Source organism: Coenobita brevimanus, chromosome 40 (genome assembly GCF_032717465.1).
Source record: "Coenobita brevimanus isolate Jiangsu-jjx chromosome 40, ASM3271746v2, whole genome shotgun sequence".
Lineage (NCBI taxonomy): Eukaryota > Metazoa > Arthropoda > Malacostraca > Decapoda > Coenobitidae > Coenobita > Coenobita brevimanus.
Window position 1 is genome coordinate 59,421,250 of NC_136993.1, and position 25,240 is coordinate 59,446,489.

General features: G+C 42.1%; 1 protein-coding gene across 1 annotated transcript in view; it reads right to left on the minus strand.

Annotated features, from left to right (window-relative positions):
- Positions 1–16,394, minus strand: part of LOC145397141 (uncharacterized) — a 93,660-nt gene extending 77,266 nt beyond the window's left edge. The window contains exons 1-5 of the mRNA XM_080270338.1: positions 16,360–16,394; positions 15,349–15,511; positions 14,916–15,030; positions 12,280–12,415; positions 11,677–11,701 (exon numbers count right to left, since the gene is read on the minus strand). Of these exons, the coding sequence (XP_080126464.1) occupies positions 11,677–11,701; positions 12,280–12,415; positions 14,916–15,030; positions 15,349–15,511; positions 16,360–16,394 (474 nt within the window). The remainder of the gene's footprint in view (positions 1–11,676; positions 11,702–12,279; positions 12,416–14,915; positions 15,031–15,348; positions 15,512–16,359) is intronic.
- Positions 16,395–25,240: the final 8,846 nt, after the last annotated feature.

A 25,240-nucleotide genomic window follows, 5' to 3' on the forward strand; every position in this document is an offset into this window, starting at 1 on the left:
GATGTCTGAGTGTGAATGAACTATGTAGTGTTGAGTCATCTGCATATGAGTGAATGGGATTGTGAGTGACAGATAAGAGATCATTAATATGAACCAGAAATAGGGTTGGCGCCAGAACTGATCCCTGCGGCACGCCGGCGTTAATTGAGTGGAAATTCGAATATACATCATCTACTTTTACTCTTATTTTCCTGTCACTAAGATAAGAAGAAATCAAAGGAACAAAAGACGTTAGTCCATAGCAAGGGAGTTTGGGCAGCAGGGAACGGTGCCATACTCTGTCGAAAGCTTTAGAGATATCAAGAGCTACTGCATGAGTTTCTCCAAAAAGATCAATTGATTGATGGATGGTATGAGTTAAGAGATTATGTCAATGGTGGATCTTTCGTGGCGAAAACCGTATTGTCTATCACTAATTAAGTTGTTGGATTCAAGATGTTTAACAATATGCTTATTAATTAAAGTTTCAAATACCTTACCAAGAGAAGATGTGACAGCTATTGATCTGTAATTGGAGGGGTCAGACGAATTTCCTTTCTTCGGAAGTGGGTGGATATTGGCTTCTTTTCATGAATTTGGGAATAAAGAAGTACGTATGCATAGTCTGAATAATTTAGCTAGGAAAGAGGCAAGTTCAGGGGAACACTTTTTCAAAACAATTGGCGGAATTCCATCTGGGCCTGGAGCTTTGTTGGTAGGTAAATTGTCTAGGATGGATTTTACGAATCTTGTCTGTATTTTAAGTGGGGCAATTTCGGGAGAATCAAGTTCCAGTACTGAGACATTCTGGCTGGTATCATCTATGGTAGAGTTTCTTGCAAAGGTACTAGCAAAGATATCTGCTTTCCCACGTGGGTCATTTGTAATATTGCCATCTGAAGATTTTAGTGGGGGAATGGAAGATGACTTGTTAAAGTTATTATTGAAAGAATTAAGAGTTGACCAGAATATTCTATTGTCATTAGGGTTGTTAAGTAGTTTTGATGCTTGCTTTTGAAGAAAGTTTGATTTAGATAGATTTAATACAGCTTTTGCATGATTTCTAGCAATTTTAAATTGGGAGAGTGATTCAGATGTTTTTGATTTTAAGTAAGAGTTATATGCTAATGACTTTTGGGCTGTTGCTCTGGCACAATTGCCATCAAACCATTTTGGAGAGTTTGATCTTTTAGTGAATTGTTGACTTGGTATGAATAAATCCATACCAGCTAGTATTAAGTCGCAAATGTGGGACTGGGTAGAACTGGGATCACTAGAGAAGAAAGACTGCCATGGAAAATCAGCAAGATAATTTCTAAATCCATCCCAGTCTGCCCTGTCAAAGTGCCATCGGGTCACCCTGACAGGTTCGGAATGGGGAGGGTCCTATCATGTAATTTACACAAGGCAGCTACGTAACCAATGATGTCCACAACAAGGTCTGGGGACATCTTTCCATCTCCTGTTACCCAGGTTGAGTTTTCTAAGGTAGCTAATAATGTTCTTTTGATAGTGGAGACATCGGCAGTTATTTCACTGAGGACATGATTTGTAGTGTGCTTCCTTACAAGATCTACAATCTTATGTAATTCTGGGATTATACCTGGGAAAAACTTCATACCTCCAGAAAATTTCTTCCAAAATTCAATTTTAAATTCATCATATGTCTTAGCTCAGAGAAGTTATCTGACTTAAGCAAGTTTCCTGCCGGGCACCTTTCCTGATTAATCCAAGAGGAAATAATAGCAATTTTCTCTTGTTCATCTGTTATGTGCCTTCTTAGGAAGATCTGTTTGCACTGATTGACCGATGAAATAACATCAATGCGATCTTTTTCTGCGCCAGAGAATTTTGGGGCAGTTCTATCCTCATGATAAATGTAAACATGAGGTGGGGATGTTTGATCCGTGGTATTGGTTGCGTTATTCATTTTCACTGGTTGCTCTGTTAATTTAACTTGGACTTGTTTATCGTTGTGTGAGGGAACAGTGGAATAGGTTTTCCCTGAACGATGAACTCTGTTAAGTATATTTTCATAGATGTGCAAGTCAGAGACAAAGTTCTCACTCGCTACATCAGAGGGGGTTTGCCAATCATCATCATTATCATCTAGAATTGAGGTATTAGTTTCTTTGTCTTTAGTCGGCAGTGAAGTTTGTAGGGTGGGTGTGTTACCCTGGTGCTCTCCTTATTGTGTATCCGCAGTGGGCGCTAACTGTGTATCATCTGTTACTAATACGGGTGGATGTGAAATATTCCTGCCATATCACTCAGCAAAAAAGAATTCATGTTGCTAAGGCATGGTGTTATGAAATACGTCTTTTGTTTATGTCCTAACTAAACAGATGAATGAATGAGCTGTAATGAATGATAGATAGTGAGTGTATAAGTGTACGGTATATATAAAATTAAGTAAAGGAGGTGATTTTACCTAATTTATAGCACTGAGAAGAAATGAGTAAGTATAATTACACCCACTTGATACATGGGCGTGTTGACAGCAGATGTCGATCTCAGAAGATAAATGCAGATTTGAATTGAGATCTCCTTTCGATAATTCTAGGGCTGAGTTGATGGACGATATTACTCCAGAAATTCCATGGCCTGATTTCAGTGTTGATTGTAGTGGTTAACAGCTGCAGTCATAGGCAAACCTCACCATAGAACGTCGAATTCCCACTCAATACTGTGGAAATAAATGAGTATGAGTAGGAGCTATGTGAATAAGAATGAGTAACGAGCAGTGGGTAAGAAGTGCCTGGTGTCAGTCACACGTTGATTGGCGTGGCGTCATCTCAGCAAACACGCATGGTGATGTCGTCTCAGGAGATACACATGGTGACGTCGGCTTCCCACACTGGTAGCTGTGGTGACTAAATGAGTAGCGATGAGTCACCTGAGTGAGAAGGTGAGTAAGATGCATTATAAATGTGGCTCTGGTGTTTGCCACGTCGTCTTGACCTGCGTCAGCAGTGGAGATAGGGGGGGCGGTAGGAGGTTTGTCCACGAGTCTAATATATGTATAACTGATCTACAAAACACACTACAAGAAGTTACAAACTTCCTACAAGAAGCTTACTGCATGTTGCTCATTGGTAGGCACGTACAATGCTAAGGTTCCATATTATGTCCATAACATTTCTCTGGGAATAACATCACATCCTAATGTTAATGTATTATTGCACATCAGCACTAAAGATGCAGACATAGTAATTTTAGGCCTTGTTAAATTATAATGTGTATAGTAAAATTATCGTACTTATTCGGATGAAATGGTTAATATAAAGTAAATATCTGTCTGCTTATAGTCAGATGCCACAGTTCTGGAGGGGATGGTCATGAACAAATAATCTCATTTTCGCCCTGTTATTTACTATCAGGGTGTCCTCCCTTCAACTCACACTACCCTCATTCATGTACCTGTCCGCACCGCCCCTCCACTGGACTACCTCTCACTGTCGTGCCCTCAAATTTTATTCACATACACCCCCCTAACCCACCTCTCACTCTCCCCTACCATTACAATGATAAACCATCTCGGTGCACAATGCCTAAAAATAGTTTCCTCACTTGGGGGTTGATAGTTGTGAAATCATAAGCTCACGTCTGTAATAATAATACACCTGTATTAAATATAGCATTGATGTGTCACGACTGTAGGAAATGCGTGTGATAACACTATAGCATAAATATGTCACATGTCATAAATATTTCAGGGCTACAAACATGTGTCACAGGATCATAAGGTATCAGTCGTGTTTCAAATTACATCGTTGATATTTCAGTTTGTTTACCACAAAGTTGTTCTCATACTTGTATTTTTTTTTTAACGCACTGTACGTCTTATAACAATTAAGAGCATATCCACATCTACACCACAATACTCTGAAGCTTCCTTATCTGTCGTAGCAGTCTCCAAGGAACGCCACGCACTTCTCTCAAATAACTGTTTCCAATTCCTATTACTCCCGACTCATGCCCTTCCCTCTAATTCCAGGTGCAATCCCATGCATTGACAATGGATGACAAAGCTATCATACAAGGTTTTCTTTTCTGTTTTTAATCCACGCTCATCTTACAATTACTTGTCAACACCTCATACCTGGAGATTTCCTTCCTCGTTGTATATTTTCACGCACCTCATCTTCTAAGCACTGCACATGATTACTACACTACATTAAAAATCTGAAGGCACTGACGTTCTCCATTTCCTGACCATTCATGCTCCCTGAGCACTTCAGTTCATTCCTTTCAGAAACATTAACTATACTCTTTTGCTGTATTTACTGTGTTATTTTGCTTCTTACAGTTTCTTCCCAATTCATTCATCAATTCTCACAGTTTCCATTCACTTTCATTTAACATAAACTCAGCAATCAGGAGCAAATCCAATTTTCAGTTCCTCCCCTATTTCATTAGGTACAGTCAGGGAAAGTTCTGCATTACCCACCTCCCGAAGCACTGGTGTGAGACAGGCGAATGTGAAGCGGCAGCCAGACCTCTTATGTCTGGTAACTGGGTGTGTGAAGGGGGGGGGGAGGCGGGGGACTGGGGACAGACGAGGGTTTAGTGATAGGTTGGGAATCATGTGTAGGTCTGTAATGTTTGATTTGGACGGTGTGTCAGAGTTAATTTATTAAGGATAGATGGCAATATGATGCTAGCAATTTATGGAAAAAATTATGTAAATGTCTGTAAAGCTAGTGTTGTCAGGAAAGTTATGGAAGTTTACTGGGTCCGGGCAGACCTTTGAATACTTTCATTCCTTCTCGACTCTAACATTAGACGTTTCCGCAGGAGATATTCATAATGACATAACATATTTTTATAATGTGTGTTGACTCAAAAACAAGACCACTCTCTCTCTCTCTCTCTAATTATATATATATATATATATATATATATATATATATATATATATATATATATATATATATATATATATATATATATATATATATATATATATATATATATATATATATATATATATATATATATATATATATATATATATATGGAGCCTCTGTGGTACCGTGGTAAAGTGTGCGTTTTTGTACACTGAAGAACGAGGGTTCGCGCCCCGCCAGGGTAATAAATTTGGGGCGTTCTTATGGCCACGTACTGCATTGGCGGACACAAGGGGTACTGTGGCTGAACCAGTGTCGCATACTATAAGGTATGCTTACACTCAGTCGGCTTACGCGGGCCGATTACACTTGGTTCACAGACTACACAGACATCCAAAGCCACTCCAACACTACAATTACTCTTACATTCACGTCTCACCCTACATACAATCTCTGCTAGACAGCCTAAGCCACTTGGTAGAGATACATTGGCTGTATCGTCCCCACTTCGGTAGGGATAGGCCGATCCTGCAGTGGACACTCAAACGGCTGATGAGATGATATATATATATATATATATATATATATATATATATATATATATATATATATATATATATATATAAGAAGGGAAGGACGGGAAGAAGGAGTATTTGTAAGGAGAGTGGAAAGGTTACAAGAGGATGAGAAAAAGCCAGAGTATAAGAGAGAAGCGGAGGAACGATTAGGCAAATATGAATTGGAGCAGATGAGGGACGTGGAAGGTGTGTGCAGGATATTTACAGAAGAAATATGTGCAGCATGTGATGTGGTATGTGGGATGAAGAGAAGATGGAGGGGTGTGCAAGGAACAGCGTGGTGGAATGAAGAGGTGAGACAGGCTGTGGCACAAAAGAAGAAAGCATACAATGAATCGATGAGAAATAGGGGCGTGGAAGAAGTTGAGAGGCGGAAGAGTTATATGTAGAAAGAAAGAGAGAGGTGAAAAGATTAGTAAGAGAGAGTAAGAAGAGAGCGGATGAGGAATTTTGAAGGAACTTGAGTGTAAAGTGGAGAGACTGTAAGAAAATATTCTGGAAAGAGGTGAAAAGAGTAAGACAGGGTGGAAGTGAAGTTAGCAGGGGAGTGAAAGATAAAAATGGTAGATTACTAGTGGAGAAGGGAGAAAAAGTGAGCATTTGGAGAGAACACTTTAAGGAATTGTTGAACATAGAGGATGAAAGTAATGCGAGTATAAGTGGCTGGGGAATGGCTGGGAGAAGGAGGGAGGTGAGAAGACAGGAAGAAATCAGTAGGATAGAAGTTGTGGAAGCACTGAAGAAAGTTAAATTTGGGAAAGCCCCAGGAATTGATGAAGTGTGTGGTGAAATGCAGAAGTATGGGAGAAAGATTGTAGTAGACTGGATGTGGATAATGTGCAGATTGGCCTGGGAGGAAGGTAGAGTCCCGGAGGATGGGAAGTCAGGTATAATTATTCTCTTGTACAAAGGAAAAGGGGAAAAAGAAGTGTGTGGTAATCATAGGGGCATCTGTCTTCTTAGTATAATAGGAAAAGTGTATGGTAGGATACTTATTGACAGAGTTAGAGAAAGAACAGAGGAATTAGTTGGAGAAGAACAGGGAGGCTTTAGGAAGGGAAGAGGGTGTGTAGATCAGCTATTCATTCTTAGATCTTTAGTGGAAAAGTTCCTAGAGAAAGGAAAGAAGTTGTATGCGGCCTTAATGGATTTGGAGAAAGCATATGACAGGGTGGATAGACAAGGATTGTGGAAAGTATTAAGAATATATGGAGTAGATGGGAAGTTGTTGAATGCTGTGAAGAGTATGTATGATGGTCCTAAGGCTGCAGTGTGTGTGGTTGATGAACTGAGTGAATTTTTCTCATTGAAGGTTGGGTTGAAACAGGGATGTGTTATGTCTCCATGGTTGTTCAATCTGTACATGGATGGGGTAATAAAAGAGGTACAAGGTAGGGTAGTGGATGTTGGAGTGGCCCTGGTGAGAGAGGGTAGTGTTTGGAAACTCCCTGTACTGTTGTTTGCAGATGATACTGTGTTATTGAGTGAATACGAAGGAGAGCCGCAAGGCTTGGTGGATGAGTTTGGGAGAGTGTGTAAGAAACGGAATCTAAAGGTGAATGTAGGGAAGAGTAAAGTGATGGTCTTTGAGAGAGGTGAAGTCAGTGAATGTACAGCGAGATTGGATGGTGAGAAATTGGAAAATGTGAGTACGTTTAAGTACTTAGGTAGTGTGATGAGTAAGGATGGAGGTTTGGAGGGTGAAGTGCTTGAAAGGGTACAGCAGGGAAGGATGGTTGCTGGTTCCTTGAAAGCAGTGATAAGAAGCAGGGAAGTGAGCATGGAAGTGAAAAAGTTACTACATGACAATATTGTGATACTAACTCTAACGTATGGAAGTGAAGCTTGGACGTTGCTGGAAGGACACAAGTCAAGAGTGAGAGCAGTGGAAATGAGTTATTTAAGAGGAGCCTGTGGATTCACATGGAGAGACAGGCTGACAAAATATAAAGAAGCGTTGTGGTGTGGATGTGGATGTGATAGGATGCGTTAGGAGGAATACACTGAGGTGGTTTGGCCATGTGGAGAGGATGGAGGGTGAAAGACTGACGAAGAGAGTGTATGTGAGTGAGGTGGAGGAGGGAAGAGGGAGGGGGAGGCCGAGGATGAGATGGAGGGATGGGGTGGAGAGGTATATAAGAGATTGGGGTGTGAGTTGGGAGCGGGGCAGTGAAATGGCGGGGGACAGAGCGACGTGGAGGCGATTTGTTTGTGGCCACTCCGAACGGGATTTAGGCGTCTGGGAATAGATAGATAGATAGATAGAGCGTGTGTGTGTGTGTGTGTGTGTGTGTATATATATATAGATATATATATATATATATATATATATATATATATATATATATATTCAGAGTAAAACAGTTCCAGAGTTGAACTGCTGCATACATGACGGACTGGGAGTAACGATTAAATCCTGCATCAGAGAGTTAGACAGAAAAGGGATAAGTTTTCTGCTAGACGAGAGTAGTGGTGCGGAGACTCAACCAGACACTTCAGAGGAGCAGCATCCACTGTATTTCTTTAAATTTGCCTCATTTAACCCCCATCGTTTTAAGGCAGCCCGTAAAATTTCATTCATTCATTGCCAGACACCATGTATCCCAAACGGGGTGGCCAAGGGCTTAGAGTTAATTGTTTTACAGGGAGGGGCACTAATCCTCCACCAAACACACTTGACACGTAGCCCGTATAATCTTAATATAATAATCTGTCAGCCTATTGAAATTGAATGTTAGCGAGTTAATACACCGTCATTCATTTATATATATATATATATATATATATATATATATATATATATATATATATATATATATATATATATATATATATATATATATATATATATATATATATATATATATATATATATATATATAATGTGTGTGTGTGTGTGTGTGTGTGTGTGTGTGTGTGTGTGTGTGTGTAAACAAAGAGAGAGAGAGAGAGAGAACAAATCAGTCAGATGGCATTTCATACTACCATTGTCTTGCCGCACCAGGGGCGTACGCTGGATTTTTTGTATGGGGAGGGGAAATAAATTATACACATATGTGCGGTTATAATACTGTATATCAAAATACACACACTCTAAATAGGCATAGGCATATACTTACATGAGTTACATGACTTACATCAAATGCATAGTGACAGAATGCATGAATCGACTCAAATCAATCATCCTTGAACAAGAACTGAAGCCGTCGAATTCCAAGGAAGAGGGGCAACTGTCCCCCCTTGCCCCCCCCCCCCTCCGGACGCCTATGTGCTGCACCTATTATTCCATAGAGTTATGACACACAAATGCCCTCGAAATTATTTTAATAAAAGCCATTACATTATTAGGTGTTGGAGCATCTTTTGGACCGCCTTCGTCTGTCAGTGCCTCACTAATGACTTTCGGATGTGAGTTGGATAACTTTCACAAAAGTTAGCGTTATTTTGAAAACCACAACACCCACACAATCCCAAACAAAAATCAACCTCCCCCACGAATGCAAACCACGATCATTAACGGAATGGCTTAATAATTCCCTCTTGTAGTAATTTTATACTTGTTACAGTGCTATTATAATGTATTTCAATGAAAGGTTAATCAACCAATGGCTAGTAGCTCGCAAGATTATTCCCTTCAAGAAAAATTAAAAAAGGATGGGACGGCTAAATTTATTATCTGTTCACTTCGAGATGCCCGAACACACTGCGTTTAAAAGACTGAAGTTTGTAATAGGTAGGAAATACAGACAGAGGGAAACAGTTTCAGAGCTGACCTGCTGCATATATGACGGACTGGGAGTAATGGTTAACTCCTGCATCAGAGAGCTGGACAGAGAAAGGATGAGAGTTTGCCGGTAAACGAGAACTACGCGCCCGCCATAGTGGTGGAGAGATGCAGCATACAATTCAGAAGAGCAAAATCCACTGTATCCACCGTACTTTTATTTTTAATTTGCCTCACCTCCATCAATCTGAGGCAACGCTTCAAATCTTAATAATCTATGACATCCTATTGAAATCGAATGTCAGCGAGTATATAAACCGAAATTTAATCTCGAACTTTGACAATCATGTAATCATGCTGTAGAAACTATAATACGACACCTCACTGAACGAGGTTAGGTCGAATATGACCAGAATATTTTTGTCTGTTAGCCACTCGTTAACACAGAAACAACATTATTATATTTCTGATCCGGCACTTTATCAATGGGACAGTAGCCGTATTTTAACCTGTCTGCTTTAGCTATATGGCGTCTAACGTTTTCGAAAATGCTTGGCACACATTAAATAAATAGTAATCAATATCAAGACAGATTATGAAAACGTCTTCATCAAACAAAACATTGTTTACAGAAACTTCCTTTTCAAGTCCTGCATCGCTTATCCTCCCTATTTTTTTATTATTATTATTTTTTTTTTTTTCGCGAAAGACTTTAGCAACAAGAATGGTTCACCCAGATGGAAGTTGAACAAAGGCAATACATCTGTAACAGGCTCGCTGTGAGAAAAGATTCTTCAACGACTGTCAGACTCAGAACCTTACCTTTTCAATGGTATCCAACAAGCAGAAACCACCAACTTTGCACCCTCACCAACTATTGCAGTGTACGCTCATCTCTGTACCTTTATATATCCGTGGCTACCACAGCACACAATGCTCCCGCGCAGATCGTGTGTGTGTGTGTGTGTGTGTGTGTTCTTATGAACCGAACTCGCTTTGACGTTTACAGTCGGAACACTCCATCTTTTCTTCTGAAACCTTTGTTTCTTTAGCGTTTTTCTTTTTCAATATATATTGAAGATAAAATAAATTCAGAGCTTACATACCACTCAAAGTGTATAAGAGGAGAACACTTTGTATTTTTTTAAACTGGTATAATTATGTGCTGTGGAATCAGCCATCTAATCTCTTCTTTACCCCCCGATCAGGACCAAAGGAATTATGGCTTGACTGCTCAGTCCAGAAAATGACGGCCTTCGTGACCAGTCAGGTCTCGTGAGTGGCGTTACTGGAGTAATAAACTCCAACCAAACTATGAATTTTACGCCTTCACTACGATGAAATATTAGTTTTCCTTACTCTTGCTGTTTCAAGACGATGTATAAAACTTAGGAATGGTCGCTCGCACTAATGGGGTTAATAAAGGTTATACGTAACTTTATTCAAACTCAAAAGCCTTGAAGTTGAATAAAATTATCAGCTGGTTGCAAAAAAGAAGAAAAAGAAAAAGAGGAAGGAGAAAAAAGTTCTCTGAAGGAATTATACCAATACAGGTTACCTCTGGTTGAAGCACCTTAGCACACTAAGTCACCAGGCCATTCGATCCCTTGCATAACACTTAAGACGGCATAGCTGGTACTTGTACCAGTTCAACCCAACCTTCAGATCAGTATGATCGGTCTAACCAATCCGTGAGCCTTAGTCCCCAGCTGTGATGGAGCAACTGGACGTGGCTCCAAATCAAAGGGTGCTTTGTTGTTATTGTCATATTCCCCGGCTCACTGGACGGGAACCAGGCAAAATGGAAGGAACCCCCGTCCTCAGCTAGGTACTCTCAGAGACTATTTCCAGGTTTATGGTGAAGGTTTGTCAGAGTTGTAAGAGTAATATGTTTCAGGTGAGTGCATTGTAATAAGAGATGCTGCATTACAGTGAAGGCATAGCGGACTGGGTGTGAGTTTTAGTTTGTGCTGACAGTGTAGTAGATAAGGGTGGTGTCTGGGAAGGACACATCTCTGTCTTAGGTCTCTGTGGCTACAATATCCTTGATTTGGGGAGCTGGATCTCTGAATGCATAATCAGTCACATGGCCTTTGATGGCCAAACTTCCTCATAGGAGAATTAATTGGTTGTTTCTCTGATCATTTACGGAGCTCTGTTAAGCATCCCTTGGCCGAATATAAGACCAGGCGCTATAATTAAGTCCATTTTTTTTTTTTTATGGGAGCATGATTCTAATTCACTCCTTCTTCGTCTCCAAGTTTTTGTGTCAGTTCTGTTTTATTTAGCTAACGGTAATCGATTTTATTCAGTTAAGAGTGATTCATAGGATCCATAGATGATTAATATGATGTGTCGGGGAGTAAAATGAAGAATATAACCCATGTTAACGTAAATGCCATGCAGAAATGCTGGTAGCAATTTGTAAAATTTGATTCTGACTGGAAATATCTAACAACAAAAATGTTTCCATAAATATCCATTACTAGCTGGGGTACCCGTCGTTGCTCGCGTAAAACCCTGTGATCGTGCATACAAGCATTACCTGGGACCCTGGAAGATAACCAACCCTGTGGGAGAATACCCCATGGTACAATTTTACCCTGTGATCCTATGTTCCTCATTGGGCCCATTTCCCCAGCGATATAATCCCCAAGGATCTATTCCTCTTGTGGACATATTTTTCCCATTACCCACCTACTCACCAAACCTGCCCACTCACCCCCACTGCCCTGCCCACCCCACCAATCTGTCTACCTTAGGCGACTCATGGCCTTAATACTAGATGTCTTAACATAACAAAAATGAGGAATCCAGGTCAGTCGTCTATCAAAATAAGACCCAGAAACGAAATCCCTTCCTTGCACGAGCTTCTGGTACCACAGAGATGCAGGACTGGGTGTCGTTGAAGCTCACGAAGATGACAAAATTGCATAGCCACAGTCTTTGTATATGCAATATGGAAGCCTTGAAACATAGCCCACTCTGCAATCCTATTAAGAGCCAGCTATAGTTCAGCCAAAGACATCCCAGATGTAATGACAGATATCAAAGCTTGTCGACACTGAGTAAGCCAGTAAACCATCCGGGAGTACTCTGATTCACTGTCAGTGGCCAAAGCAAAGAATGTAAAACAGAGGATACTCACCTACGGCACCCTGTCATCGAGTGAACGGGGTTTATACTGTTCGTGTTAGCCTGCTTCTCTTGTGCCCCGCCCCCTTCTGATGCCCCGGCCACGTCCAGCTCTACTCGTTGCTGATTGGCTGAGATAATTCTTCTTACTGAAAGAATAATGAGCCTTACCATGAAACAGTATCGTATTAAGTACTTTTACTTTGAATTCGGTTCTTTATGACAAAGGAAGCACTAAAATTTGCTAAATGAACCAAAATCAGTTTGAAAAGAACTACCCCGCCTCCACCCGCGACTGCAGCTGAATTTTGGCGCCAAGGAAGTTCGGAGATTGGCAATAACACATTGCAGCTGTGCCGCTGTTGCTATTAAACATATTAGTCTTCTGTTATGTCTGGTAAGTTACCTCAGTATCATAACGATATTGTAATTTTCATTATTTATTTCCTTCATTAATTTCATTAAAATTAGATGGATCGAATACAGAAGTAGGATAACGAAATGTCACTGGCTTCGCCTACTCAGTACAGTATAATTAGTTATACGGTATAATTATTCATACCAACAATGCCGTATAAGAATTTTGATTCTATACATGTGGTCATTATAATCTTACAGAGGGAAAAGGGTTGTGCTATGTGTATGTGTGTGTGTGTGTGTGTGTGTGTGTGTGTGTGTGTGTGTGCGTGTTCTCCAGTCCTCCTCCTCCTCGTCCCCCTCCTCTCAAATTCATCTCCCTTTCCTCTGTTACTTTTGTACTATATTTCTTATCGTCTCTCCATTTCCATCTTATGTATAAGGAAAATGTCAAAACAGTTCTTTGTAGAATGTATACCTTTTTATTTTCATAGAGGGAACTTTCGTTACTTCACAAACCTTTCAGGCCGGTGATGTTCCTTGGTACTTTTCTCCAGCATCCTTTACTGCAAAACATATATCCTAATTAAATGGAAAAGATATAATTGCAGTTAAGGGGATAAGTAAAAGTTTTGTTGCTTCGATAGAGCTCCTGACACGTTTACCTGATGCTGGCCCGGCAAGACTGGCTCAGAACTCCTACTCGGGCCGAAAGGTGAGTGCGCGGGGCAAGGGGGCGGGGGACAAGAGAATCAGGCTAACGCAAACAGTATAGAAAGCACGCTCCCATTTGGACCCTTAGAAAACTGTTAGATAAAAACTGCTGAACAAAAATTGGCAAGCGCCCAAGAACAGCAAATGCATGAAGAGAACGTAATATGACATGGAACCAGGAAGTGTCACATACCTTTTCCAGATCGAAGGAGATCGTGACCTGGTGCTGGTTAGTGGATAAATCCTCAATGACAGAAGATTCCAGGGACAGCACGGCATCAGAGGAAGACTGCAATTTACGATAACCATACTGGACTGAAGACAGGTAATCATTTCACGCCAAAATCCACACAACCCGACCATTCACCATCTTTTCAAAGATTTACACATAGAAGAAGTTAGAGAAATGTGCCAATAATATGTTGCCTCTAGATTATCCTTACTTGGCTTGGGGATGGGGGGCAGCAACATCCCACAAGGTCAAATTTTCACCAGTACACCAGATTCTTTTATACAATGACAGCAAAAAACGAGAGTGATCTATCAGACAGGTGGCGTAAAAATGCAAAATGAATATCATCACAACCAGGAGAGAGACCTGTCAGAGATCCTAGAAGGTCAGAAAAAAAAAAAAAGACTTCATAAGACTCTCTTCCAAAAGTGGCAAAACTGAAACCACGAGATTCCAAATGCTGAAGGCAAATAAGTATTAATCTTTAACATACCATCCCATTGATCTACAAACAGCTCGGTAATAACAAAAGGATTATATGCGTTCCAATTGTATTAGATAAAACAAGAAGAGGGGGGGGGGTAAAAATCCCTAAAGTTTTTCTCACCACACCTGAGTGAGCTCTTGTTAATAGTGGAAACATATCCCCTCCATGAGTAACGTTTGGCCTCCTTTAACACCCGTCATGCACGAGCTTCGCCCTCCCGAATGCCATCAAACATGAAGGACCCCCACAATGCTTATAAAGCCGAGACAAGCATACCCATTTGGTCCTCAGTGCAGAACTGCAGTCATGGGTCCTCCATGGAACAGGATGTTTATGAAACTGACCTTCTTCTTTGCAATGGAGAAAAGAGTTGCTGAGTGCAACAAATCAGGTAAATAAGCCACCACTTCATCAGCGCTCCCAAAATCAACCACAGAGCAGCCAGTGGAACAAAACTCTGTGAAAATCTGCCAGTCCACTCTATTCAGACGCCAGCATGAAAGACGAGGTTGTAGGCACCAGTTATAAGGGTGGGGTGTTGCAAGTTTGGCAGTATACTCCAGTCAGAATCCAAATCAACATCAGCTGGGCACAAAGACAAATCAATGACAGTAAAAGTCCCAATCTGGCTATGGAAATACATCCTCTCATCAGAATTCAAGGCACTCAACTCCTCATACCCAACAAAAGAAGCCAGCATACCACCCCGAAGGTTGGCCACATTGTCATCTCACAGTTGGTGTCCACCAATCAGACCTCTCAGTAAGAGAAAGGATGAAGGAAGATTATGAATACGGTGTTACAGATCTACCCACACAACAGTAGCACTAAGAAGGAGATTAAACTACAAATTGTATACCAATGATGTAGACAAATATGAACAGCACCAGCTTGCAAGTGAATGGAAAGGCTAAGATGAGTGAACGGAATATCACAATGTAGGAAGAAGGCAGTTCCTCCATGACATTCTTAGCCTGGAACATGATTAGAATGAAATACATGGTACCCATGACCAGAAGGAACAGCGTCACCAACCAAGGTCTCATGGATGTGCATGCATATTGGCGAATACTGTGCAACAAGACAACGCAATTCGTCCCAACTGACAAAGAAACCATGGCAGAACCACTAAATGACAGAACCCATAATGCAGGAAGGAGCAGGGTAAGGTATGGGAAAGAATAGTCCCTGGTAAGCAGGCAGGTATGGACACTGTGCCAAGGATCTGAAGGCAATCATGAGGAGGAGGAAGCAGAAAGCTTTATAACATTCTTCTTGGGAGCTGGTCAAACAGGCTGTTTGGCAGGTGATTTGCAGGCCACCTTAGGTGATTTCAGGTAGCCAGCACCACCAACAAAAGCATCAGAAGGTGAAACTGACTCCACAATACCAGGACCCTGTGAGGATGAGATCACATGCAGCTGAACAGGAGCACCAAAGATCTGGACATGTTCCCTCCAAGAAAAAAAAACAAAAACAAGATAACAGAGAGCCAAATTCAAGTTCTGTTCATTTTGCGATGCTTGGCACACTGCATTTGAAAGACTGGAGATCGTAGACGATAGGATAAACAGTCAGAAGGAAACACTTTATGAGTTAACCTGTTGCATCCTCACCGCTGGGGGACACCTTGACGTGGTGACGGGTCTTGAAGCGTGGTTGGCTGTCCCACCTACTTTGGAGGCATGCCTACCTTTGTAGGGTTCGGCATTTGTCGGCCAAGTGGGCCAACAACCCCCTACATCACTGGTGGAGGAGGCCTGCTGGTGATGTTAATCCTTGCCTATTTGCCGTCTATGGCAAGACTGTTGCCTCCCCACGTGTTTGCCGTGTGTGGCGTCCTGTAATGCTGGGAGACGGGAGTCCTGGGGGTTGAGCGATGCTGCACGATGCACCCTGCGGCTAGCAATGCACCTCTTTGGTTCATATTCTGGCTAGATGGGTGGCCTGGTTGGGCCCATCAGGTCAATAGGCTGGTCATGCATTGACTGGGGTCAAGTGGGCACTGGGGGGCCTGGTGGCTCCGATCGTCCTGGAGTCACCCTTGCCCAGGTCCCCCGGTGGTTACCCACATATACTTTTCTGCTACCTCTGGGGTCACCAGTGGTGTTGTCTCTGGCATATGACCTCCCCTTGTTGGGGTCTGTTGTGGGTGGAGAGGTGGGGAAATGAAGGCTTTTGTTCTTTATATGATAGAAGCAACCCAAAATGAATTGGCAGGCAACCCAACAACACAACCCTGTGGCATGTCTGAAGGACCTCCTATGAATTCTCCGTCTCTTGTGGCGACCCTGGAGCCTTACAAGGACGTTGACCTCCAGCTAGGGGATCCTGTCATCGTCCCATGAGAGTAGTCCGGTCTGTGTTTGATCTGCATGAACAGAAAGAGTCATTTACAAAATTTGTGGTCGTGCACTCGGAAGAAGGAGCAGATTTGAGGAAGTGTGACATGTTCGCCATGCATAAAGCATTGGTGAATGTTTGTGGTAAATCCCCTAAGGTTGTTCCTCAGGCTGAGAGTAGCTTGGTAGTAGATGTGCCTGATAAATATGCAAGTGTTATTATGCTGTACCAGACCTTTTTCGGGGATCAGCCTCATGCTTCATTAAATTCCTCTAGACGTGTCGTTTATGCCAAAGACTTGATGATGTATGATGAGGCACGAACCCTAGATAGGTATTGTGGGGTCTCAGAGACCCCAGTCCCCGAAATTTGATTTTAAAAAATATGAGCATAAGGTCTACAGATCTGTCCGTCTCATTACCTTCCTGCCTAGTGAATCTCTTCATGGGGATGATGGGGTCATAGCTGTAACTGGCTCTGATTTTGCTCTATACTGTAGAGCCATTGGGGTATGTTAGACCCCCAGATTACCTATAATGTAACCTAGGTGAGCCCTCGTGATTTTTTTTATTTAAATTTACTGTCTTTCTCCTTTTGTATACAGAAGGTCCCAACATCGGTCTACTGCAGGCCACCGAAGGAATCATGATATTACTTTTCAATTTTGCAAGATTTAATTTTAAAATTTGCATACCTAAAATTTAATCATTTTTGTATAAACTTTAAAAAATATATATATTTTTTCAAATAAACTTTATTTTTTCTGGCCCTATTTAAAGATAAGGGGTTGAATTATTTGTGTATTAAAGCATTTCGAAATATCTCAAATGGAAGTTTTTTTTTTTTTCCGTGGGGTCCATCAGACCCCACGTTACCTAATATGTAACAAAATGAAGATTACATATCTAGGGAAGAAAGCTTGCTGATGAAAATATACACAAAAGTCGAGAGAATTAAGAAGAAGATGGGTGGTGACCAAGTTCTGATGCTGACACTAATCATTACATTTGATCTTCTCCATGTTCCTGAGATTCTGACTGCTGGTTGGTATCGTATTCGAGTTAAAGAGTATGTTCCTATGCCAAGATGTCTTCACTGCCAACGATATGGTCAGATTGGTTGGTCCTGCCAGCTTCTAGCCCTCGGCCTGCCTCCAGTGTGTGTCCATGTGGTATGGACATTCATGAAGGGAAGGATTGCATTGGTCCTGAGTCTTGTGTTAACTGTGGTGGTAGCCATGCACATCATCTAAGTCATGTAATCAGTACAGATTTGAGAAGGAAGTTTTGTCCCTATGTGCCAAAGAGAGGCTGAGTTTTCCTGAGGTTTGTTCGCCAAGGTGTTACATTTGCTGCCGCGCTCTCCAGATCGAGTTCAAGCGTCTCCTCTAGGGATAAGCTTCCAAGTTGCATTCAAGAGTACATGCTTCTGTGTCTGACAATGGTTCTGTCCTTGAGCCATCCAATTCGGCTGTAGTTCCATTTTGACCTGCTTGTGGTGAATCTCAAGAGTCTTCCAAACCCTCAAATGAAGTGTCCTCTCCAGTCTCTATTTGTGGTGCATCTCATGAATCATGCCATCCCCCAAATGCAGAATCTTCTCTGGTCCCTGTTTGTGATGACTCTCAAGAGTCTTATGAACACTCAACTCCAGAGTCTTCTCCAGTCACTGTCTCCAATTCTGCCCATCATACAAAGCCGTGACCTGCAGTTGCCATGTCTAGCAATTTATATAGATCATGTGTTCTTCAGGCTTCTAAGCCTACATCTGCTACCCAACATGGTTCTTCTGGTGCATCAAAACGTAGTAGGGGGTCATCACAGTCGGTTTTGACAGAGGATCTTCCAAGCAAACTCTCTGCCAAGGACGCCAGTCAGAGGCACCCTGACACTGGTACTTCTGGGGCTTCTTCTCCTGTGGACGTGCTGGTGGTGGTTGGTGTAAGGGTTGGTGCATCCTCTGCCGCTACCTCTGACTATGCTACATCAACCAAATCTTGTTTCTCTGGCTCCTACAGGCAACCCAGTAACCAATGATAAACTAATCCATCTTTCTAAACACCCTGCATGACCTCCATCATCTGTTCCATGTCTGGGTGGATCCAGTGTTCCTCTTCCTAAAGTTTCCTGGTAAACAACCATGCCTGGTCCAATAAATGTTGCTTTACAGTGGAACTGTCATAGTGTTAGAGCTAACTGGGAGGAACTTCAGGTGCTTCTGAGTTTCACCCTTTCTGTGTTTGTCTTCAAAAGACTATGGTCGGAGATAGGCCTCTTTCTGCTCCTAGAGGCTATGCAGTTTTCTACTTCCCTCCTTCAATTTGCTGTATTTATCAGGGTGGTTGTGCTATTCTGTGCCAGACAGATGTTCCATTCACTTCCTTTTCTGTTAGATTCCCTCTTCAGACTGTGGCTGTTCAGTTACACTTGGAGAGAAGATATACATTTTGTTGTATTTATTGCATTTATTTACCTCCATCTGTGCCTGTCTCATGCGCTGACCTTGACCACCTTATCAATCAACTTTTTGACCATTTGTTCTTCACGGTGATTTTAATGGGCATCATGTTTTGTGGAGTGATACAATTTCTAATCCCCGAGGTGATCTGGTATCTTTGATTGAGGATTTTGACTTTGTTCTTCGGACTACAGGTGACCCTACACATTTTCATGTACAGGCTGGTTCTCATTGAGTTATTGATCTTATGTTGGCCTCTCCAGATTGCTCATTGAATTTTTCGTGTGTGATTCTGCACATTTTGACCCTATTATGGTCAAAATATGCAGTTCAGTGCCTGTGGAACGCATTCCTCGATGGCGTTTCTTTAGACAAGGCTGACTGGGCAGAGTTTGAGGAACACTGTAGGCTTGAATTCGGTGTTTGTGAGTTTGAGAATGTGGATGATTCAGAACAGTGCTTCCAGTCTGCTGTTTTCCAGGCTGGGATTTCTTCTGTCCCGCAAACGTCTGGCAGGTTCTGCAGAAGACCTATGCCTTGGTGCACTGGGGAATGTGCCTTGGCTTGAAGTGTTTGAAAAGCAGCTGGCAGAAGATATAGGAAGATCAGTAATATTACTTCTCCAAAAACTGAGTACAAGAAAGCTCAAGCTCGCTCTCGTTGGGTTCTGAAGAACTCCCGCCAGAACTCTTGGAAGTCATATGTCTCGACTGTTTCTTCATCTACTCCTTTACCATTGGTATGGAAGAAGGTGAGGAAAACAATGGGTAATCATTTGCCTTCTTCCCCGGTGATGACTGATCATGGTGCCTCTGTGTCTAACACTTTCGATGTGGCATCAGCTATGGTGGAACATTTTTACAATGTCTACAGTAAGGATCCTTCTCAGGCATTCAGTTGTTACTGCAGCAACAGGAGAGGCTCAGGCTTTCCTTTCATTCTAGAGGTGAAGAAACCTATATCACATATTTTACAGTCAGTGAATTACAAGCTGCTCTCTGACAGTGTCGTGATCCTGCTCCTGGTCCAGATGACATACCTTATGCCATGATTCGCCACTTACGTGATGAATCTCTCCTGTGTTTGTTAGACCTTTACAAAAGGATTTGGGATGAAGGTATTCTGCCCACTACTTGGAAACTGGGTACAGTCCTCCCATTTCCTAAGGCTGGTAAGAACCATTCTCCTGTTTCTAATTACCATCCTATTTGTTTGACTTCTTGTGTGTGTGAACTGTTTAAGATGGTTAGTGTGAGGCTGGCTTGGTTTTTAGAGAAGAATGGGTTCTTCTGTCCTTCACAGACTGGCTTTCGCAAGATGAGGTGTACATCTGACAACCTCCTCAGACCTGAATCAGTGATCTGTGAGGCTTTTGCCTTGAAGCAACATCTTGTTGCTGTCTTCATTGACTTGGAGAAGGCGTATGATACGACATGGCAGCATGGCATCATGAGTACGTTTCACAGCTCTGGGTTGCATGGCCATCTGTTGGTGTTGCTCCAGGACTTCTTGTCGAACTGCAGGGTTCAGGTCTGAGTGGGCTTCTCACTCTCTGCCCCTCAAGTTCAGAAGGAGGGTGTTCCACAAGGCAGTGTATTAAGCATCCTTTTATTTACAGTTGCCATTAATGGCATAATAGACTCATTGCCTGAGGGAGTATCATCCTCCCTTTAAGTAGATAACTTGGCAATCTGGTTTGCTGGATCCTGCATGTCGGTGGTTGAGAAGCGAATGCAGATTGCATTGGACAGGGTCGCCAACTGGGCAGACCTGAGGTTTTCATTTTTCGTTGAGCAAAACTGTAGCTACGCACTTTTTTAGGATTAGGGGAATTCACCCAGACCCTGACTTACTTCTCAGTGGGCGCCAGTGTCATATGCACGGAGTGACTTTATGCAGGAAGTTACTGTTCCCTTCTCTATTTAGCCTAAATTAATCTAACATAACAAAACCTAAATTAACCTAACCTTATCCTAGATCAACCTGACATAAATAAGCCTAAAGTATACTAACCTTGCATCACGAAAAGACTGATTTCACAGTCGGCCTGTAACACACATATGTATATTTAGTTATATACATCTATATATCGACCTATAGTTACCTATAGGTCGACAAGACATCCAACTATCACCATGACACATATATATATCATAAAATGATGTTGATAAATGGCACAATACTTGAGATAACATGCAGATACTTTCAGCACAGCAACTAAAAGGGCACTCGGAGCATGAGCACTTAGCAAAACACTAACTTCCTGAACAAAGTCACTCCGTGCATACGACACCAGCTCCGGAGTGTGGAGGAAACCAAGTTTCTTGGTCTAAAGTTTGACTGCCAGCTGCCTTGGGTTCCACGCTTGCAACATCTGAAGGTGTCTTGTACGTGGACTATGAATATATTACAGGTTTTGTCCCATACTGAGTGGGAAGCTGATCGTAACACTCTCCTACACCTATATCAGGCGTTAGTTAGATCTAAACTTGCCTATGGTTGTGAGGTTTACTCCTCTGCTACTGTGCCTCGACTTAAGGTTCTTGATCCTGTACATCATGCTAGTTTGCGACTTGCTACAGGGGCTTTTAGGTCCTCCTCAATCCCTAGCTTGTTGGTGGAGGCTGGAGTGCCTCCCCTGGATTTGCAATGCAGGTCCTTCATTATTCATTACTGGAACTGCTTGAGACGCATGCCAGACTCGCTTACAACAGTTTGTGTATCTAACCACTCATTTTTTAACCCTCCTCAGGTACATCTGGGTCTGACAGTCCCGGGCAATTTTTTTGAGGGTATAGTTCAGTAACTTATAGATACCTGGGATCCCTGTCCTTCTCAATAGCTTCCTAACTTTTTGTGCCCATGCAGGGTGTAGGGGGGTTACTTTCGTGTTTCTCTACGCTTTTGCAATATATCACTCAGAATTGCATGTCAGGTCTGTGAGACCCAGGTGTACCTGAGAAGGGGGGAGAATTTTCCACTATGAGTTTCCCAGTTTATTTTATGTTGTGTGAGATCCACCATGCCCATAATGAAGGTCCTCCATGCTAGGCTCATAGTGTTCTTTATTTTTGTGTATGATGACTGAAAAAAAAAAAAAAAATTTACATTGGCATTTTTTTCATAATTTACTTTTTAAATATGTGGAGTTCAATGAATTAGAACTTATTCACATAGTTTTGTAACTGAGAACACCTAATACATTGTAGAATATTCAGAAATTCATTATATAAATGATGTGTGACACTACAGCATTTTTTTTAAAGCTGGGTCTGACAGACCCAGGTGTACTTAAGTTGTAAGCAAAACTGTAGGTCTACCTGAGGAGGGTTAATTATTATGATTCGCATCCTCGTGCTCCACGCCCTTTTAAGTACTGGTTTAGGCAGATCATAGAGGACTTTAGTCTTTCCATATGGCATGTCTGCCATGTCCAGGTTCTGAGGATTTTTTTTTTTTTTTTTTTTTATGTGTCCGACTCTGGGCATAGGCTTTACAGCCTGCTATCAAGGCCCAGCAGTCCTCCTACATACCATACACCTCTACGTGTCACCACTTTGGCGCTAACACCCACCGGCCATATTGAATATATGCTAGGGCTGTCTCTTACAGGACTGGTGTTGCTCTGTGGTTGCTTCCAGAGGTGTGTTTCTGCAGGGTTTTTATGGGCTCCAAGTCCTCTGTCCCTTCTCAAGCCCATCGTTAATTGTTATGGGGAATATATATATATATATATATATATATATATATATATATATATATATATATATATATATATATATATATATATATATATATATATATTGCCAGACGCCTCAATCCCGTTTGGGGTGGCCTCCAAGTCGCCCTGTCCCCCGCCATCTCACTGCCCTGCTCCCAGCTCACACACCCCTCTCTCATATACCTCTCCACCCCATCTCTCCATCTCATCCTCGGCCTCCCCCTCCCTCTTCCCCACTCCACCTCACTCACATACACCCTCTTCGTCAGTCTTTCACCCTCCATCCTCTCCACATGGCCAAACCACCTCAGTATGTTCCTCATAACGCTTCCTATCACATCCACATCCACACCACAACGCTCCATTATATCCTCATTCGTCACCCTGTCTCTCCATGTGACTCCACAGGCTCCTCTTAAATAACTCATTTCCACTGCTCTCACTCTTGACTTGTGTCCTTCCAACAACGTCCAAGCTTCACTTCCGTACGTTAGAGTTGGTATCACAATACTGTCATGTAGTGACTTTTTCACTTCCATGCTCACTTCCCTGTTTCTTATCACTGCTTTCAAAGAACCAGCAACCTTTCTTCCCTGCTGTACCCTTTCAAGCACTTCACCCTCCAAACCTCCATCCTTACTCATCACACTACCCAAGTACTTAAACGTACTCACATTTTCCAATTCCTCACCATCCAACCTAGCTGTACATTCACTGACTTCACCTCTCTCAAAGACCATCACTTTATTCTTCCCTACATTTACCTTTAGATTCCGTTTCTTACACACTCTCTCAAACTCATCCACCAAGCCTTGCAGCTCCCCTTCATCTTCACTCAACAACACAGTATCATCTGCAAACAACAGTACAGGGAGTTTCCAAACACTATCCTCTCTCACCAGGGGCCACTCCAACATCCACTACCCTAACTTGTACCTCTTTTATTACCCCATCCATGTACAGATTGAACAACCATGGAGACATGACACATCCCTGCTTCAACCCAACTTTCAAAGAGAAAAATTCACTTAGTTCACCAACCACACGCACTGCAGCCTTCGCACCATCGTACATACTCTTCACAGCATTCAACAACTTCCCATCTACTCCATATATTCTTAACACTTTCCACAATCCTTGTCTATCCACCCTGTCATATGCTTTCTCCAAATCCATGAAAGCCGCATACAACTTCTTTCCTTTCTCTAGAAACTTTTCCACTAAAGATCTAAGAATGAATATCTGATCTACACAACCTCTTCCCTTCCTAAAGCCTCCCTGTTCTTCTCCAACTAATTTCTCTGTTCTTTCTCTAACTCTGTCAATAAGTATCCTACCATACACTTTTCCTATTATACTAAGAAGACAAATGCCTCTATGATTACCACACACTTCTTTTTCCCCTTTTCCTTTGTACAAGGGAATAATTATACCTGACTTCCAATCCTCCGGGACTCTACCTTCCTCCCAGGCCAATCTGCACATCTTCCACATCCATTCTACTACTATCTCTCCCCCATGCTTCAGCATTTCACCACACACTCCATCAATTCCTGGGGCTTTCCCTGATTTAACTTTCTTCATTGCTTCCACAACTTCTATCCTACTGATTTCTTCCTGTCTTCTCACCTCCCTCCTTCCCCCAGCCATTCCCCAGCCACTTATACTCGCATTACTTCCATCCTCTATGTTCAACAATTCCTTAAAGTGTTCTCTCCATCTGCTCACTTTTTCTCCCTTCTCCACTAGTAATCTACCATTTTTATCTTTCACTCCCCTGCTAACTTCACTTCCACCCTGTCTTACTCTTTTCACCTCTTTCAAGAACATTTTCTTACAGTCCCTCCACTTTACACTCAAATTCCTTCCAAATTCCTCATCCACTCTCTTCTTACTCTCTCTTACTAATCTTTTCACCTCTCTCTTTCTTTCTACATATAACTCTCTCTTCTGCCTCTCAACTTCTTCCAAGCCCCTATTTCTCATCGATTCATTGTATGCTTTCTTCTTTTGTGCCACATCCTGTTTCACCTCTTCAGTCCACCACGCTGTTCCTTGCACCCCCCTCCGTCTTCTCTCCCTTCCACACACCACATCACATGCTGCGCATATTTCTTCTGTAAAAATCCTACACACACCTTCCACGTCTCGCATCTGCTCCAATTCATATTTGCCTAATCGTTCCTCCACTTCTCTCTTATACCCTGGCTTTTTCTCATCCTCTTGTAACCTTTCCACTCTCCTTACAAATACTCCTTCTTCCCGTCCTTCCCTTCTTATATATATATATATATATATATATATATATATATATCATCTCATCAGCCGTTTGAGTGTCCACTGCAGGATCGGCCTATCCCTACCGAAGTGGGGACGATACAGCCAATGTATCTCTACCAAGTGGCTTAGGCTGTCTACAGTAGTAGAGATTGTATGTAGGGTGAGACGTGAATGCAAGAGTAATTGTAGTGTTGGAGTGGCTTTGGATGTCTGTGTAGTCTGTGAACCAAGTGTAATCGGCCCGCGTAAGCCGACTGAGTGTAAGCATACTTTATAGTATGCGACACTGGTTCAGCCACAGTACCCCTTGTGTCCGCCAATGCAGTACGTGGCCCTAAGAACGCTCCCTAATTTATTACCCTGGCGGGGCGCGAACCCTCGTT